The sequence below is a fragment of the Larimichthys crocea genome, chromosome III (genome assembly GCF_000972845.2).
Source record: "Larimichthys crocea isolate SSNF chromosome III, L_crocea_2.0, whole genome shotgun sequence".
In the NCBI taxonomy this organism is placed as follows: Eukaryota; Metazoa; Chordata; class Actinopteri; family Sciaenidae; genus Larimichthys; species Larimichthys crocea.
The window spans coordinates 14286968-14305831 of record NC_040013.1 but is presented as its reverse complement, the minus strand read 5'-3'; the positions used below and the strand labels follow the sequence as shown (position 1 = coordinate 14305831).

Genomic DNA, 18864 nt, shown 5'->3' with positions numbered 1-18864 from the left:
GGATAAAACATTTAAAGCTATCATGCACCTGGAATGCAGTATCCAGCATCTTGCAAAAAGAGGGAAGTTAGTCTCATCACATAGGTAGGTAAAGGGTTATGTATCATATCAGTTATCCAGTTGACTTTTTAAGTCAAGCACATTAATAATAGTGACATGTCAGATCAAAGCCGGGTGCAACAAAGCATGTTTACAGCATACTCAGATTTTTTGGGCTTCAATTGTATGAATCTTGTTTTCTGTCCCTAATGATCCAGTGTCAGAGAATACAAAGAGTGATGCAAAAGACAACTGCTCACACTGTACTAGGGAGAGGAGGAAAAATGTTAGTCATGCAGCTGAACATCAGGTGGCACTGTTTCCTAATACATCATAAGACACAAACGCAAACCACTCAGGAGGAGAAATGTGTCCCAACCTCTTCTGCAGAAGTTGTCTGATCTGAACAATGTTTGGAGAGTTCATTGTAGGCCTGGTTGAGTGCCTTCAGTTGCTCCTGGGCCTTTTCTTTCTCCTCTTCTGTCATTCTTGTAAGACAAAACACAAAGAATGAGGCACAGACTGACAACAATGGGAAGTATTTTGAAAGTTGGTGAAAGTAGTTTGACTTACTTGTCACTGTGTTTGTTCAGCATCATTTGTGTGGCCCTCAGTGCTTCTGCAATTTGTTCCTTCTTAGTGACCATTTCCTCGACTGACACCTAGAACGTCAAACAATGTCATATTAATATTTTATTTGCAATAAATGACTCTTCTTTACTTTTGACTACTCTTTGAGTACTTATCGTACAATAGTGTCATAAATATGATTAGAGGCGACAGGGACACCAAGTTCATACACATTCACACAATAAAGTTGTGTTAAAAGATTGAACTACATTTGTACATAAACCTATTTATATAAAATATATATATAATGAATAAACACATTTTGCATACACAGTAACTGGAAAATAATGCAATCTAATATTACAGCTACGCAATATCCTTTGTTCAACTTTTGTTTGGATTGTGTCAAAGAGGAGTTGACTCAACTCTATGGTTATTTCTGAGGCTGTAATTTGTGGTATTGTTGTATATTGCATTTTCATTCAGTTACACATAGGGACAGTGTTACACAGAAACTGTCATTGTGTTTCATAATTTGACAAAATAAAATAATATATAGCAGGAAGTCCAAAGCTGACATTATTATACAGTAATGAAGTGTTATTCATATTTTTGTGTGCATAATGTGTAACGGTAGATTGGGATGCTACTTATGTCCTTACAATACTGCACCTTACAATATTTGTATCAGGTTAGTGATTCAAATATTCTTTTGTATTTGTTTAAATTAGTCCACCATAGACAGGATTCAAGCACAGAGAAAGAAATGTGAATCAAAGTGAAAAATAAAACTTTTAAAACCTTTTTTTTTTTGCTTCCAGACTGCTTCCAAAATAAACATTACTGACATATTTAATACTACTACAACTACAACTACTACTACTACTACTACTACTACTACCAGTGTTCATAGTCCAAGGTTATTGAAACTAATTATTGGACAGTGGGAACACAGAACTGACATAACTGACTGGATGATAGGCTTTAGAACTACTCCGTAATATTTTGACTTACTGATCTGAACACAAACATATAAAATAAGTCAATGCTCTTATTTGTTTGGAAAGTTAGCATAGTAGACGTGTGATAACAGTCTGAACCCCTTTAATGCAGTTATTTACCCTCTTTTCTTTGGATAAATTGAATTTTGTAAAACCATTAAATACAATCACAGGATCACCAATCATTCTATAAATATATGACTTAGGATGCTACTGTGATATCCAGCACACGTAAAGAACATTTCTAAATTCCTTCATATTCAGTTCCTTCAGTTGAGTAATGTCAGCTTTGGACTGTACGGGACAAAAATCTGAAATGTATTTTGATAGTTTAATAACCTGTTGGGCTGATACAATTTATTGGTTGCATGTGGTGTTATGAGTGCTTGTGCAACTTATACATTTGGTCACTGAATCAGTTGGATGTGATTGAAATGAGATATCATGGGAAGTGACAGAAATTACAATCTCTACATGCAGTGTAAAATACATGGATTAAATGAATCAGAAAATAGATAGTGTATTTTTATTAGAAATCATACACTGACAGCAAAAGGCTGTGATATTGATTAGAAAAATACTCTTCACCATTAAACCAAAGCATTTTCTCGTGTACAACAAATATGTGGCAGCATACTGTATGAAAACAGGACATACCAAAAAACACCACAACAGTACACATTATTTACCTGGGGCTTATTAGAAGCGTCTGTGTTGGCATTGCTATCTTTCAGAGCATTCCCATCATTGTTTGGGGTCTGTTTCACATTGGACATCCAGTGCAATAGTTTGCTAACTTTATCACCATGCTCTCTCTTCTCCTCATCAACAGATCTCTAGAATCAGAACAAATGGGTTTTTAACAAGATTGTTAACTTTGTTACAAACTGAAGGGCGTAATCCTATAAGGGAAAGGCATTGCCAAAATACATTTGCAATCAGATTTAAAACACCAAAGCTCAAAAACCATTGTTAGTTGTAACACCCACTGTATTAAAACATGAGTAAATCAAAAAGAACATTCAGCATTCACTGCTGTTCAAGGTAACTTCACAGCCAAACACAAAGCCAAAGCAGGTTTTACTATGGACAAGTCAGTATTTACAAATGATTACTGCTTATACGCCCAAACATAATGAAATGTGGATTTGGCTCCATAACCATGGATTTTTGTAGCTTCCAGTAACCTTAACCCTGTGTGGCAGTCGTACACACTTCTTTCAAGTGCCTCCCTGAATGTGATTCTTCTCTTGGTCTTTGGACAGGTGAGGCTTTTGGTAAGGAACTTCTCATCTTTAAGTACAGAGGCAGTAACTTTGTCAACAAGGCCGCTCTGAATGACTTCTTCAAGTGAGACTCTATCATGAGTGTCTGGGTTTATCAATCCTCCAGTCAGGAGCTGGAATTCAATACAGCGAAAGCCAGCATCCTTTGGGAATAGATTTTCCTGAAGAGCCTGGGAAACCGACAATGTCTTTGAGGTCTTAGGGTGAATGATGCCATTAAATGCCTGCTCAAACTGCTGGAGCTGCTGATTTAATGCCTCATCTAAAAGACCTCTTTTAAGAGCCTCTGAGATAGTAACTTTCTCCCCTGAAGAGGGGTCGCAAATACCTCCAGTGCAGGCCTGGGCCTCCAACAGCCGCAGGGCAGTGGCTCTATCAGTAAAGCCTTGTTGAAAACCCTGGAGAACTGACAGCCTCTTCCTCTGAGTGATGTCCCAGAAACCAGCAATGGGGCTGTTAACATCTTCCACAACGACCATTCTTGAAAATATGATGTCTGCAATCTCATAGATACTAAGAAGTCCACTGCGATAACTTTCAAACTCAGACATTTCAAGGAACCTCTGACTTAATGCGGACTCTAGACAAAGCTGTCGGCCACTTTTGACATCAGCAATGATGTGAAGTGAGCTTCCACTGGAATCAGCTACAGACTTTTCCTGCCATTCACTTTCCTGCTGTGACAGAAACAGATATGTCCTCTTGTCAATGTGTCTTCCCTTGAAAGCTTCATAAGCCGACATTTCGATGCCACGACTGCTGATGACAACAGACGCTCGATGAGAACTTGTGGGGGAGGTGTTTGTTAAATTTCTTTCACCAAAGGGGAAGAGCAACACACCACCATCTATGTCATAAAGGCATGTCTTCAGTATTTCAGAGTAGTATGCTTTCTGTCCAGTGTCAGGGTTGTGGAACCCTTTGGGGTTACTGACTGGATCATGCAGACTCTGTAGTGTGTCCTTGTTCAAAAGACCTTGATCAACAGCAATGCTAGCTGGCACCCTGACACCAATCTTTGGGTTGATCAGTCCTCCAGTGGCTACCTGGACCTCGAGGATCTTCTTGCCTCTGTATCTATCAAGAATCCTTTCTTCCATTGCCTGAAACACAGACAGCTTTTTGCCAGCATGCATGTAGCCACTAACAGCTTTCTCAGCCTCCATCAGTTTATCTTTCAGGCTTGCCTCTATAATTCCCTTCTCCATAGCCTCAACCACTGAGAGTGTTTGCCCCGTAGCCAGATCCGTAAGGCTTCCTGTTGCAGCCTGAGCCTCCAGAAACTCAAGAGCATATGTCTTTGCTAAGAAGCCCTTCTCAGCAGCTTCTAGGAAAGACATCTTTTTCTTACTTGACTCCACATAAACTCCAGCAATAGTTGTTGGTTTGCCAATGTGCTGAGAAATCGAAGCTTGCACCTCTTCCACTGTGATAAGGCCCATATCCAACTTACGTAAAACCTCTTCATCTAAGAACTTGAATTTGATTAAGCTTTGAATACTGGTGCTTCCCTTGAGTTCTGGTTGCTTTTGGGAGGTTGAATATGTCTCACTCAGTTTTCCCTCACTCTCTGATGTGTTTACAGTTTCGTAAGTTTCACTGATCTGATACGTTCTCGTGATTCTATGTGAGTCTTTTAGTCCACAAAGAGCCATGTATCCATGTGTTGTCAGACTCATGGGTTCATCGGGTTTGACTTGGCTCTTGCTAGTCACATTTTTTATCTCTGTTTGTTGGTGAGTTGGAGTTTGATGAGCAGAGCTATTCAAAACTTTCTTTGTTGGTGAATCATAAAGGCTCTGGCTTTGAATGACTTCGATTTTATCTTGTCTGACTTGTTTCAGTCCTTCAAGAATGTTTTCTTTCCCCATTGTTGACATCTGTAGATGTGACATTGGAAGAACTGTTTAGTTACAGATCACTACAGTACACATCTGCTAAACAGGTTTTTTAATAAACAGTAAAAGATAAAGAATTAATAAAACTATAGTGCATTTACTTATACTGTAATTCTTAATAAATATGATATTGTGTTGCAGTAATGCTGAACTAACTTCATTCATACCTCTTGGGACACTTTCATTTTGAGAATCTCATCCCCCAGGTTGCATTTTGCACTTTCATATGAGGGCACCGTCCTCTGCAACACTGTATGTTCTGTCTTCAGCAGGGCAGCTTCATTATCTTTCACATAGTGATGACTGGTTTCAGTCACATCCTGTTTGCTTGTCTTCTGGCTGTTAGTCTTCATCCGGACATCGAGCATCAAAAGCTTGTCCTGAAGACTTTTAACCTCTTTGACGTACAACTCTATTTGTTCCTGAAGAGATCTAGCTTCCTTGTCCTTCAGTGTCAGTTTCCACTCACTATCTGTCAACAGCTGTTTTAACTTAGCTAACTCAGCTAGCTGCTCATTGCAAAGGCTTTGCAATTGGCTTATTTTTGAGTTGAGTTTAAGTTTGTCTTCCTCAAGTTGTGTAATTTGTGATTTTGCCTTTGAGAGGTCATGCCCGAGATTTGTTCTTTCTTGCTGCAGTTTGTCCAGTTTGATCTGCAGTTGTAGCTGTTGGTCCGTTTGTTGCTTTGTTTCCACAGTGGTTTGATACACCATGTTAATCTGTTTGACGTCCTGTCTCAAATACTTGTCAAGCATCTCTCCTAATTCTCTGCTATCTGAGTGCTTCTCACTTTCACTTGAGATTTCAGATCGAAGTAAAAATAGCTTTTTCTCCATTTCAGTCTGCACTAGCAACAACTGCCTTTCATAGCCCTCTTTCTGAAGTTCTAGTTTACTTTTCAACTCATCAAGCATTTTCTTACACTTCTCTAGTTGTTCTTCCATCTGCCGAGACTTCAGCTGAAGGGCAGAGTTTTCTTTTTGCTTTTGTTCAGTTTCTGTTTGGGAACGTTGCACCTTTTCTTTCAGCATTCTGACTTCAGATCCCAATGAAATGCTTTTTTCTAGTGTCTCAGCTTTCTCCTTCTTAAGGATCATGTTTTCATGTTGTAGATTTGATCGGGATTTGTCAGAACTCGACATTACTTCTTTCATTGTTACTTTATTTTTCTGAAGCTCATTCTCCAGCTGTAATATTTTTGATTCTTTGGCTTTTCTTTCTTTGGTCTCTTTCATCAATTCATCTTTAGTTCTTTGAAGGGAAGAGCTGAACTCTGAAAGTTTAACATTCAAGTTCTCTACTTTCCTTTCTGTTGTTAGCTTGTCATTCTGAAGAAGGTACATCTCTTGCTTTAGGGTTTCTGTCATTTTCTCTGAGCTGCTAGTTAACCCTTTAATACTGTTCTTATGTTTGAAAAGCTCATCTTCTAATTCCTTGACTTTAATGAGAAGGTTTTTAGTCTCAGTAGATTCTTTTTGCAGTTCTGCATTTTTTTTCTCTATCATGATGTTTAAATCATTAATTTCTGCATTTTGCATGAGGATCTTTTGATTAGAAGAATTCCTCTCAGCAAACATGGACTTTAGCTCTGCTTTCACAGTTGTTATTTCTCTTTCATACATGGCAATATTTAAATTGAGTGTTTCGATTTTCTGCTGCAGTTCAGTCGTTTTTCTTACTTCCTCATTGTAATCCTGCAGTTTCATTTGAAGCTCATGGGAGGTCTGGGATTTCTTATTTAGTTCCTCCTCAATAATTCTAACCTGTGATTTGGTGCCCTCCACCTGAGACTTAAAGATTTTTATTTGCTGATCCTTGCTGTCATTTTCAATCGTCACCCGATCAAGTTTATCTCTCATGTTCTTCAGATTCTTTTCCATCTCTATATTTATCTGCTTTAATTCATCTAGGTTTTTCTGCAAATGAGATGCAATTAATTCACTTTTTTGTAGTTCTGCTTCAAGGTTTGTACATTTCAGCTGTGACGCCTGCTCAGATCTTTTCATTAACATGCTTTCATCCTTAGCTGTTTGAAGCTGCTGTTTCCAGCTCTCTAACTCGCTCTTTAAAGACCTGATCTTTTGTTCAGAAAATGATCTCTCTTTTTCCAATGACTCTATTTGGATTTGAAGACTTCTAATGTCACTGTCAGATGTGATGCTTACCCTTGTCAGCTCATTGCATTTAAACTTCAGCTGATCTATTACTGCCTGCTTGGAAGCTAAATCTTCTTCTAAATTGTTTGTCTTGTAAATATTTTCTTGCTCCATGGAGCTTTTCTTATGCAATTCCCCTCGGGTAATCTTCAGCTGCTCTTTAAGGCCTTCAACCTCGGTGCTTTGGAAAAAAGCATTCTGCTCCAATGAGGACTTTGCTCTTTGAAGAGATCTGACTTCCTCTTGAAGTTCGTTGATGGATTTCTTCAAATTTTGTGTTTCCTGTTGGAGATCATCTGATTTCTGTCTCATGTTGTTCCTTTCGGTTTCCATGTCAATCTGCAGTTTCTTCAGCCTGTTGTTGCTGTCGTCTAACAGCTTTTTATAACTTTGTGCTTTCTCCTCAGCCATTTCTGCTCTTTTCTGAACTAGGACTAGTTCCTCTACTTTCTGCTGCAGGGCATCTGCCATCATACTGTCATTTTCTCTAGCCGCAGATGACTCTGGCTCACTGTTGACTGTTGACTGGCTGTCAAATACCAAAGGCTGCTGAGCCAGATCATTTGCTTTAGCCTGGACTTGACTTTGCAACTGTTCCACAGTGACTTCCTCCACGTTTATCTTTCTCTGAAGTTTAGGGCTTTGTTTCTTAAGATCTTGGCCATCGTTTGTTTTCTTTAGGAGGTCCTCTAATTTCCTCTGAGCCAAAGACCACTTGGCCTCTGTCTGCTCAATTACCTGTTTTGTGTGAATTAATTCCTGCTCACTCGCAGCTTTGTCTTTTACTGCTATTTCTAACTTGGTGCAATACTGACAAACGTCATGCTCAAGCTGTGATTTTTGAAAGGTTAAATCATCGATTGTCTTCCGTTGAGTTTCTACTTTTCCTTCCAATTTTTCCAGCTGCGCTTGTCTTTTAACCAGCAAAGCCTCCTGTTCCTGGACACGTTGCTTAAGTTGACTAATCTCTACTTCTCCTGCAGCTTTTTGGAGCTCCATGCTCTCTGTCCTTTTTGCATTCTCAGCAGTGTCAAAAGCCTTTTTGTGCTATAATGCAAAAAAATAAGTCATCCACTGTTTTGTGATTATTTTGAAATATTGAAAATGAATTGCATGAATATTTTATTTCTTACCAGAGTGCTGCTGCTATATAAAATAATCTCTCCAGGAATTTGCACATTCAAGATTTATCTTATCTTATCTTATCTTATCTTATCTTATCTTATCTTATCTTATCTTATCTTACCTTATCTTATATTTTCAGAAAGGTGCAGGGTGTTCAGAAGTTCAAACCAGTGTAATGAGCTTAGATTTGGACCTTAGATTTATTTAGGATTATTTAATAGAATTTGTCACTGATTTGATCACTGCACATTTGTCCTCTAATCCCCAACCTTTACACTCAAGCTTTCAGTAAGTAGGTCTGAGAATATCTCTCTGCACCAGTATTTACAAAATACTACCATTACAAACTCCTGGAGAGGCTTTATTTTCCCACATAAAAGCCAATACTAGAAAGAATCTCTCTCCTCACGGAAAGTCACCATCACCACACCAGTAAGGGAGTTGTATATGCAGACATGCTCCGTATTTGTGCATTTTCTTTGCTTCTTTTGTACAATGAAGCAAATATCTTCAAGTCAAGACACATAAGCAGAAAAATACATTCAAGTTGTTGACAACATATGTTGATAGAAAAAAACAGAAGACAGAGGAACCATGCAAAGATAAAAAAGTAAAGCTAAACTAGCATTATAAGTTTAAACATCAACATAGCCCCGAAAGTATGCAATGTGCTGCACAAGCCACTGTAAATGTAGAAAGCCACCAAGAAAGTAGTAAAATAAGAATCTCTCACCTCTTCATCTTCAGTTCTCTTCAGTGTTTCACTGGCAAACTTCACATACTGTGTCATGAGAGTCACGAGAGCAGTGTAGCGGGTCCGGAGATCCATGAACTGAAATTAAACAAAGAAAAAGAAGAAAAGAACATTATTGAGATATACTCTACACAGAGCACAAATTTCCCGTCCCACAATAGATAAATCAAAGTTTTACCTCCTGCTGAATGGCATCAGAGGAGCTTTGCATCCTTCGTTTCTTGAGAGGGGACTTGTGTTGGGAGTCAACCATCGCTCTGAAGGTCATCAGCTGAAGTTCATAATCCTAAAAAGATGTGGGTCAGTTTACAAGGTTGTTCTTTCTCTATTTCTGTTTAGATCACTGCTCGCTTTTTGTCCAATGCAGGACACAAGCCCATAATTTAAATAAAGGTTAACAAAATAGTTGAGCAAAAAATATTTAAAAAAAGGGCTGCAACAAACTGAAATAAATGGCATTACCTTAATGGAAGATGAGTACTGCTCTGAGTACTTCTGACACTCGTCAATTCTGCTCTGTTTTTGCTCAATTTCAGCAACGAGGACCTAAAATCAAACATTATATATGAGTATATGTGAGCGTATACATATATACTCTGTGTCTGTCTTACTGTAAAAAGTTGCATTATTGTCCTACCTTCTGTTTGTTTAACAGTTCAGCCAGTGCCTTGCTATCTTCAGGTTTGTTTTCTTGGACCTTAAGTTGTGCTGCTTCCATTTCTCCAATCCATTCATCAAGACTACTGTAAGAGTCTCTGTAGTGTTTCAGAGATTTGCTGATACCATCCAGGTCCCGAAGCCTGAAAATGAATGGTTAACGTCAGTGAGCAATGTCTAATGCTTACTTAATACTTGTAAACAAATCACAAAGACTTAAGACTAACCTGCTATCAATCTGAGAGTGAATGTTCTGCCATCTCTCACTCAGCTGATCAGCTTTCTCCTTATGCCAGTCGAGGTCAAAGTCACGCTCGTTGTGTGCCTTAAACATGCGGTCACTGATGACTCGTGCTTTCTGCAGCTCATCCTCCATGTCATGGAAGACACCCTGCTGCTCATCGATCTCTGTCCGCCATTGCTACAGTCACAAGGAGGAAATATTACTTAAAATGAACTGTTGTCAGTGTTGGTTAAATGTTAAATCCAATAATGTATTACCTTAAGTGTTGATATGACTGACTCAATGGACTTGACGTCAGAGTTCATAGCATCTTCCTCATAGAGTTTGGATTCGTAGGTCTTAACAAGCGCCTCTGCGCTCTGGCTGTGCTTCACTACTAAGCTCACTGTTTTCAATCTGCAAAACAAAGAAAACATGTCTCCAAGTCAGGTACTTTTAATGCAAATATTTATCTAGTAAAATATCTAAATGCCACCATGATCACTTCTAGACAATCAGGGGAGCGTCTTACTTGTCCATGTAAATGGAGGACATGGAGTACACTTGGCTCATGCTCTGTACGAGGATGGTGAGTTCAGAGGAAAGTGTCGGCACAGAGGGAGAACCTGCCGCCTGTCTGAGGAACTGCTCACACTTGTCCTTCATAACGTCAAGGTCCTCCTTCAGTTTATTCAGCTCCGCTGTCTTCTTCTGCAGAGCGGTACATAGAAAATCATGGTTTAAAAAAACAACACCACTGAGTTATTAAATATGTTAAGTGATTATTGAAACCCAGGTGTGTACCTCATGCTCTGTGATGCGCTGCAGACTCTGCTCCAGGTCGTCTCTCTCCAGCGGAGTGCGGAGTTGCCTGATCAGATGTTCTTCATGGGCCTCCAGGTGCATCCGGAAGTTGCGTATTTCTGAGATGTAATGATTGTACACTGACTCCTCGTGTTCCTCTGTTTACCAGAAAAATATAATTAGTAGTAATCACATAAAAGCATAAAATCTGACAGGACAGGATTGTTTCCATTTGAAAATTATGTATAAAAAACATTTGATAGGCAGTACCACATAATAAAGCCAAAGGAATGTTAAATAACCTTGTTACCTACATATGCTTCCAAACTCTAGGTGGCATCATTATCACAGTATAAGTCCAAGTAGGACCTATTGCAATGTGGCTAAATTAATGGCACTTTGTGCACTGCTAAGGTGAAGTGGTACATAAATAAGGAAAATGGGTTTAATATGATGAAAACCTATTTTAGAAAAGGGAAGGGGGGCATATATGTAAATGTATGTGTATATTTGTCCCTGTTTACCTCTGCATTTTTTAAAATAGTATTTAAAGCCTGTATTTTTATTCACACGCAAAGCAGACCACAGAAACTAAAAGACAAACAATTCCAACATGCATTAACTTAAGGCTCAAAAGGCTTATAGACACATGTGTTTCCCTCACGGTGTTCAATATACACCAGCAGCTTACTGCTGGGAAGAACAGGAATGTGAGCCTTGCCTCTTTCTGCAGATCTTAGCAGTTCCTGGTAGTACTCTTTGCAGGCCGCGACGTCTCTTTCTAGCTGGGAACAGTCTGCCACTGTGAAAACTTCAGACTCCTCGCTGTCTTCCAGGAACTCATCGAAATGGGACTGCAGGTTGCTCAAGACCTGCTGATGCTCACCCGGTAACATGGTCTTTATCTGCAGTAGTTAAAGGAGTAAAAGTGAACAAGTAAGACAAGAATTGACTTTGAAGAATCATCAAAACAGACCATGAATGATTATCAGCTGTGTGGTCAAGAGTCTAAACAGGCAAATATAATAATTCAAACAGACCGAGGACACATTCCAGTTGCGGATGGCTTGTATATCAGCCATTAGATAATGCCAGGACACCACACTCTTCATGTTGATGTGGGAGTGGTGCCACAGTGCCAGGACATTCTGGTATAACTGCTCAATTCTGCAGGAAGAACAAGACACATAAATATTCATAACAACAAAGGGTCATTTGAATAAACTTCATTTTGATGTGAACGATATTCCAGACACAAAATGAGCCCTTTCATCTCCTCACCTTGTTGCCATATCAACTGCCTCTTTGTTGGGTGGAGGCACAGTGAAACACACAGCAGGGACCATGGCCTCATTCCCTGCTGGGTTGATGACTTTCCACTTGGCCCGGTGAGAGTTATTGGCCAACACACACTCATCATCTTTATAAATTGTTATCTGGAAGAGACACACATCAGATTTACTATAAAACCTTAAAATAAACTGAGAGGTGGTGTAATAAGGCATAAAGTACTAGTAGGATACCTCTATTTGACGATAGTCACAGATGGCTTTAACAGGGATGGAGGATCTCACTGGGCTTTCAGGGTTCCTGGGCCTGAGCTGCACAATATTCTTGGCTCTGCCCACTAACCCAGCTACAGTGCTGCGGTACTGAAGGAGCTGCTCTTTCTCATCCTAGGGACACACCATACCAAAAATAAATTCTTATTTTCTCTACTTTTATTTGCAATATCCACACACATACTTCATATCTCTCTATCACTTTACCATTGACTCCTGGGTGAGATCCTCCAGTCTGTGTAGGCTGCTTGTTCGATCACAGCTGTATTTTCTATGAATGGCATCTTGCAGGTTCTTAAGATAGTCCATGGACTCTTTGGCATCCCTGAAAAACTGCACAGGGGAAAAGTGTGAGAAATTAGACACCCCAAAACAAACGCACTCATGACTAAGAAATGGGCAGCAACTTACCTCGAAATAAACAGCATTCTCCTTGAGATGCTGTTCTACACATGAGCAGAGCTGTAAAATCCAGCTCCACTGTGTCTGCATGGCAGCTCTGTACGCCTGGAAGAGAGAAAAAGTCACAAAATTAAACATCCAGATAGAAAAACTGGAAAATTACTATATCTTTTAATCATTGTGTGTGCTGAATGTGGGGTGGAGTTGCATTAAATCATGTATTAAAGTCATAAAGTCTGCAGTGCAGAACTAAGTCTACAGAAAAAAGGCTTACTTCAATAGTAAGCCTGGCTGGGTGGTTCTTGAGCATAAGGCGCTCTGCCTTGTCCTGCACAGACTTGATCACTTCCTCCTTTTCATCCAGCTCCCGCATCAGATCCTGTATGAAAGACATCAAGCTGAATATCTCTGGCATCCAGCTGTGGCAATGGACCAGTCACTCCATCCTCTTACACAATTTCATATCCTGCCTCACATCACCGATTATGAAGTTAATCTTTCAGGCAACAATACACAAATCCTTTCAATGAGATTATTGTTTATTGCTGTTACCATAGCCAAACTGTAACACAGCCAAACACACAGCCTGAACAAGCTCTTGTTATTCTGCGTGGAAGATTTCACAGATGAAGTTACAGTTAATCAAAAGAACTTACGGCATGGTAGTCTCTTTTCTTGGAGATGTTGCTGTTGCGATCACTCCAGTCGAAGGCGACCTCCTCTTCCTCCTTCTCATTCAGCCAGATGAGCTCCTGAGTCGCCTTCGACACAAAGTCATGCAGGTTTTCCAGGTGACTTTGTCGCTCTCTTGAACAGCTCTGAAAGAAGCAGGAATTCATAAAAGTGAGACTACAAAAAGAACATCAATAATTTATCATAATCATTTATAGCAGCACAAGTTTTAGATTAGAGAGAGATCAATTACCAGTAACCGTTCATACTGCTTCTCTAGTTTGTTGAGTTTGTCTGAATAAGATAGTTTCAGGGGCATGTTCATCTGAATCTGAGAAAAGAAAAACATGTCAGACTAACATTTAAGTTATGGATTATGTAGGATTGTTGCTGGACCGGTGTAGAATGTTTTCTACTATAATTATATGCAAAGAGAGAAACAAAACGCTTACCTCACTCAGTTTGGCATCTTTAAGACTCATTTGAAATTCTTCGATGGCTCTATGTACGCTTTTGTGGTTCTCTAAATGCATTTCCACGCTTGGCAAATCAGATCCCCACTCTGAACGATCCAGTTGCACCTTTAAAAACAGAAAAGATTCTCAATTACTCCACGCACTTATTTATAGCTACAGTAGATAATAAATAAACTGAGGGTGAGTACTTACCTGCATGTCTTCCACCCAGTTCAAGAGGTCCTGAACAAATTTCATGTTGACCTCCTCCTCTGTCATGTTGGGGTCTGCAAGTGAGGATTTCAGCAGAGGCTTGCGGATCTGCATGTGTTTCAAATGCCTGAGGCTGCCTGGGTCCATGCTGCCACCGCTCCCCATGTAGCTCTGGACTGAAGCGGGCTGAAGACCAGGGGTCAAGGCAGGAGTCAAGGACGGGGTGAGGCACGGCGTAAGGCTAGAGGTGAATGTGGATCCAGGGGTGCCTAACCCCCCTGGGGTGAGTGCAGGAGTGAGGGCTGGTGTCAGGCTTGTGTTGATGTTCTGTGAGAAGCCAGAGTTCAGGCTTTGCGTGATGCCTGAGATCATCATTTTGGTTTGTTCTGTTGTCAAGGTGCGACCTTTGCTGTACACGGAGGAACACTCTGCTCTCAGGGCTAAGAGGTCATCACGGAGTTTTGACACCCTGCAATCAAAAATGAACAGCAAAATGAGATGCGTGAGAAAATTCAGTGTGTTATTTTTGCAAGAGGATATAATTTATACCTTTGGACAAGCTGATCTGCAAAGGGGAATTTTCCGTCCAGGAGAATCTGGATGTCCAGCACTTGTTGTCTGAGGATATTCTCACACTCCAAAAGGTATCCGGCAATCTCAGCTTCATTTAGGAACTGGATGCCAGACTCAAGACGTTTTGCATCCTTAGCAGAGTAAAAGAAGAGACTCAAAACTCAAGAATTCACACTCCTGTGTTATTTTATCACCACATACATTAAGTCAAACAGAGGTTGCACAAAACTCACAGACTGCAGGGCAGTTCTTGCCAGTGCCAGCTTGTCCTCTCCATTGACACAGTCCCGCTGGACCCTGTTGGCAATCTGCTGCAACATCTCAAGCCTACAACAACAAAAAAGAGGAAACTTTTAGTTTACATCTGTTATAACTTTAATAAAAAACAAAAATCAAGAAAACTGCAACCTCACCTGGATCCAAAGGCAATGTTGTTATTGAGAAAGACTGAGCTGTTAATTTGTAACGGCTCGCTGAGGATTGTGTCATTGGAGCCAAAACTGGTAAAGCTGCTGTTGCTAACAGACGAGATTCCACTCAAATAGGCCATCTTACTTTACGCGGTGAGCGACTGTCGCTATTCGCGGTTACTCAAAACACTCACTGCTACATTTCACATCCTAATCATCCATCTGAAAGGGTCCCAACCTTAAGCATTCGCAGACTTGACTGATGGAGGTGTTTTCAACATGCTCATATTTATAGCAGCACAGCCAGGTGAGGAGCGTGTAAAATAAATCCCACCCCGGAATAAAGTGCTGCCCTTAGGGGATGAAAACTAAATAGCAGGTTGAGACAGTACACCTTTATACAAGCTGAGACTGTATACAGTGCTGCCAAACTTCTGCCAGTTTTCACCACACCCCAAATAAATCCTGTAAATATACTGTGTTTAGAGACCACAAAGACAGGAATGAAGATGTTAACTTGCCTAAACTGTTGTAAACACAAGTCGGAAAAATGACGGTTGAGTTTCCATAGCAATAAGACCTACTATAAACAAACTTTGATGACAACAGCAGACGGAGTTAAAAAACTTGACTGAGCATGCCATAAAAAATGGCATGCAAAATGAAAACATCTCAACCAAAGCATCATATGACATGAAATGTACATATTTGTCTTCTTAGCATTTGCAAGTTCCTGCCCTTAGGTTAAGTAGATACTCCTGAACTGCAGAACATAAGAGCTTTGTCCTCATTATATTATTATATATTTCCTTATTATATGAGATTCACTTTGTTTTCTGCTTATTTTGCACTTGATCATTTGTAAGTCAAACAAAACTCAACCTTATCATATACATATGTACTTTGGCTACAGTAAATCTTTATATTAACATAAATATATTGATATAAACCATATTATAGTGTGTAACAGTTCAGTGAGGGAATTTCTACTTTGATAGGAAAAAGCAAACTCTGCCATAATGAGGGAATTTCTACTTTGATAGGAAAAAGCAAACTCTGCCATAATCACTAACCGTCAGTGTTTAGTTTCATCAGAGACATTAGTGGGCTTGCAATATGATGCTGGAGCACTTTGCCTGCATCAACCTCAGAAAATGTTATGCTGACTCATGTAGCATTTTTGCTTCTTTACCTGTATACTGTGTGAACACTTTTCCACTCAGGAGAGCAGCACATGCTGGCAATATTTCTTATTTTCAATCCTCAATGCCTCGAATTCTCACACATTTTGTTATTAAATTGTGACCTTTGCCTGACACATATCAGGGGTAATATCAGGGCTATAAAGATTAGACCTGACAAAACAAAGTATGAATAGGCTCAGTGGCTGCACATACCTCTCCACCTCGGGCCTCAGGCTTTTCTCTCTCTCCAGCATGGCAACAATTAATTTACCCCATTCCTTCTCCACATCATTGGGGTGGTGACCCTGAGGTAACTGAATACGCCCAAACTCAATCCACATCTGTCAGATACAGAACAAACAAAGACTTGTTATTGCTACACTGTGCAAGACTAGAAACACCTAAGTGACATGCTTCTTCTGTTTTACGCGTGTATACCTCGAGCATTTTATAGAGATTTTTGATTTTTGTCTTCTCGTTCTCTTTCACCGGGATTTCATGTTCTTTAAACTGCAGATACTGTGTATAAAGTGCCTGTAAAAGAAAGCAGAGACAACAATACGTAAATGTAGTTTTTCTACACTTGGACAACAAAGCATCACAACAGGAGAAACGTCTCTAAGCATTTGTCCATAATCTCCCTTTGTCTTTAAAATAACTGCCTAAAAGTGCCTTAGTGCATAAAAGCTATCGACTTCTTGCAGTAAATGGATGCTGCTGCTCTCTCATATCCATCAATATCACTTTAAGTCTCATTTACAGCAGACAGATGCTGCATGTGTGCTGTCTAAAGCAGACAATTATCCTTCACCGTACTGTGATTCTAACTACTCTGTAAAATGAGACAGCTGCAGCTCAGCTTGAACAAAATAAAGCTAATAACAGCTAATAAAGCCACAATACCTTGAGTTCCACAGGGTTGTTGGGGAATGATCTATCTGACATTATGGCCACATTGTGTTTGATCCACTGGCTGAGGTATTTGATCATGTTCTGGTACTCCACCCATTTGATATCAACATCCTGTTCAAAGAAAAAGGATCGTCAGCAATAAATCACTTTTCAGCACGCAGAATGGGTGGTGTTACTGGCAGACCGGTGTTATCAACTTACATTAGGACTGATTCCATCAACGCCATCGGGTACTTTTGGGAAGGCATCATACAGTGTTGAGACATATGTGATAACTGATTTTTCATCTGGAGACTGAACGTCTACGTCTGATGAGGGGAGCAAAAGCCAAAATCGTTATGAATGCAACACATGAGCTGTACTCAGAGGAATTATTCCTCAAGCCAAATCCAAGTTTTACTATCCATGATTTATAGCACAGAGAGCATTTTTCAAACCAAACATGACACTGTGCATGGATCTCACCCTCGGGGTCCAGGAGCCTGGCCACCCCCAGCTGCTCAGCTGCACAAAACGCATGCTCCAGATTTGATCGGTTGGTCTGTGATGACACATGGGTCATGTCAACCATGTCCGGCCTGTGATAGAAGAGTAAGGAAATAACAAAAAACAAAAACAAGGCATATCAACTAAAAGAAAGAGAAAAGAACACTACACTACTAAACCCACTGTGCAAAACCCCCCTGCAGGTCATTCTGTGCAACAGTACCTGTATTTATGAATGATGGCGTTAAATAGCCTTCCATCCCTCCAGGAGGTTGTGAAGTTATCACACCGTACGCCTACATAGCCCTCTGTTATCTGCTTGGACCAGAGCAGCAGCCTCTCCTTGGCTGTCATGTCCTCGGACTCCCCTGTCACGTGGATCTCAGAGATCTGTCACAAAGAGAAACATGACGTTAAAAGTTAAATACAACATGTACAGACATTAAATGTGCCGTTGTGGGGGGTTTGAAAATATAACTAGAAATGTGTGAATGATAACTGTGTCAGAGAAAGAGTGGCAAAAATAATGCACAACAGCACAAACAAAACCAGCACACAAAACCTCTAAATATATTGTATATCTGCATTAAATGAACCTTTATGTCTCAAAACACACTTCACAAAGATAGTATTCATTGTACAGAGATTTATTTCATTTCATAATAATACTTAAGAGTAAATGGGTAAAAGTTTCCTTATCTGGCTCGCACAACATGGAAAATGCAACAAGGTCAAAAGTATGAGATAAAGTTGGGTAATAAATTGTTTTACAACATATTACACTACTAATTAAGATGACCTAAGATGTTGTGAAGAGAGTTTTTATCTTTAGTTCACACCACATACAGTAATATCGATTCAAGACTTTGTTTTCCTGTCACAGACATCCCAAACAACCAAAATTCTTAAAACAACATTTAACAGAAATTATTCTGTTCAAAAGCATGTAGGAACGCAGCTTGGAAGTTTCTATATCACAGAAAATGTTACACCGTAATAAGATTTGAAATAAAAACCAAGAACAGAGACACACAGAAGAGATTTTACCAGGTGAAGTTAAATCAATCAATCAACCAATGAACAAATCTTTATTGTACCCCGGGGGGAAGAATTTGCAGCCAGGTGCCATCAGTCATGAAAACAAGAGTGAAAAACATAACAACTGTCAGCTATGCAACACACTGCAGCTCAGACAAGATGAACACAAACACATCTTGACAAATATCACCACCCTGAAGAAAAAAGATGAGAGAAGAATACTTCAACAGACCAGACTATCCAGAATGTATATTTTCCACAGCCAAAAACATTTATACAGTCCAGTCTGACGAGAGTTTAACAGACTCAAAGCCAGCCACCAAAACAAAGGTTGATTTCATCCTTTTAGTCCAGCTGGAACACTAAACAAAGAATGATCAGGCCTTCCTAAGAAGAACATGCTGAGTATAAATGCCAAACAGCTGAATGTTACTGGACACTTTG

General features: G+C 39.7%; 2 protein-coding genes across 2 annotated transcripts in view; both read right to left on the bottom strand.

Annotated features, from left to right (window-relative positions):
• dst (dystonin) overlaps positions 1-18864 on the bottom strand; it is a 100900-nt gene that overhangs the window by 48635 nt on the left and 33401 nt on the right. The window contains exons 10-39 of the mRNA XM_027277337.1: positions 17606-17772; positions 17362-17474; positions 17098-17204; positions 16888-17007; positions 16423-16518; positions 16198-16325; positions 14624-14717; positions 14367-14521; positions 13818-14286; positions 13602-13730; positions 13403-13480; positions 13134-13295; positions 12752-12856; positions 12487-12582; positions 12283-12408; positions 12037-12189; positions 11795-11949; positions 11554-11680; positions 11235-11418; positions 10514-10671; positions 10242-10420; positions 9988-10126; positions 9714-9907; positions 9467-9629; positions 9292-9375; positions 9008-9115; positions 8809-8907; positions 2300-2446; positions 613-701; positions 419-527 (exon numbers count right to left, since the gene is read on the bottom strand). Of these exons, the coding sequence (XP_027133138.1) occupies positions 419-527; positions 613-701; positions 2300-2446; positions 8809-8907; positions 9008-9115; positions 9292-9375; positions 9467-9629; positions 9714-9907; positions 9988-10126; positions 10242-10420; positions 10514-10671; positions 11235-11418; positions 11554-11680; positions 11795-11949; positions 12037-12189; positions 12283-12408; positions 12487-12582; positions 12752-12856; positions 13134-13295; positions 13403-13480; positions 13602-13730; positions 13818-14286; positions 14367-14521; positions 14624-14717; positions 16198-16325; positions 16423-16518; positions 16888-17007; positions 17098-17204; positions 17362-17474; positions 17606-17772 (4233 nt within the window). The remainder of the gene's footprint in view (positions 1-418; positions 528-612; positions 702-2299; positions 2447-8808; positions 8908-9007; positions 9116-9291; positions 9376-9466; positions 9630-9713; positions 9908-9987; positions 10127-10241; positions 10421-10513; positions 10672-11234; positions 11419-11553; positions 11681-11794; positions 11950-12036; positions 12190-12282; positions 12409-12486; positions 12583-12751; positions 12857-13133; positions 13296-13402; positions 13481-13601; positions 13731-13817; positions 14287-14366; positions 14522-14623; positions 14718-16197; positions 16326-16422; positions 16519-16887; positions 17008-17097; positions 17205-17361; positions 17475-17605; positions 17773-18864) is intronic.
• Positions 2411-4946, bottom strand: LOC109140762 (plectin-like). Its single transcript, XM_019268515.2, has one exon. It carries the CDS (start codon positions 4789-4791, stop codon positions 2722-2724), a length of 2070 nt encoding a protein of 689 aa, XP_019124060.2. The 5' UTR covers positions 4792-4946; the 3' UTR covers positions 2411-2721.

Excerpts from the sequence above, each read along its gene's own strand:
- LOC109140762 (XM_019268515.2), bottom strand. The coding sequence starts at position 4,791 with ATGTCACATCTACAGATGTCAACAATGGGGAAAGAAAACATTCTTGAA.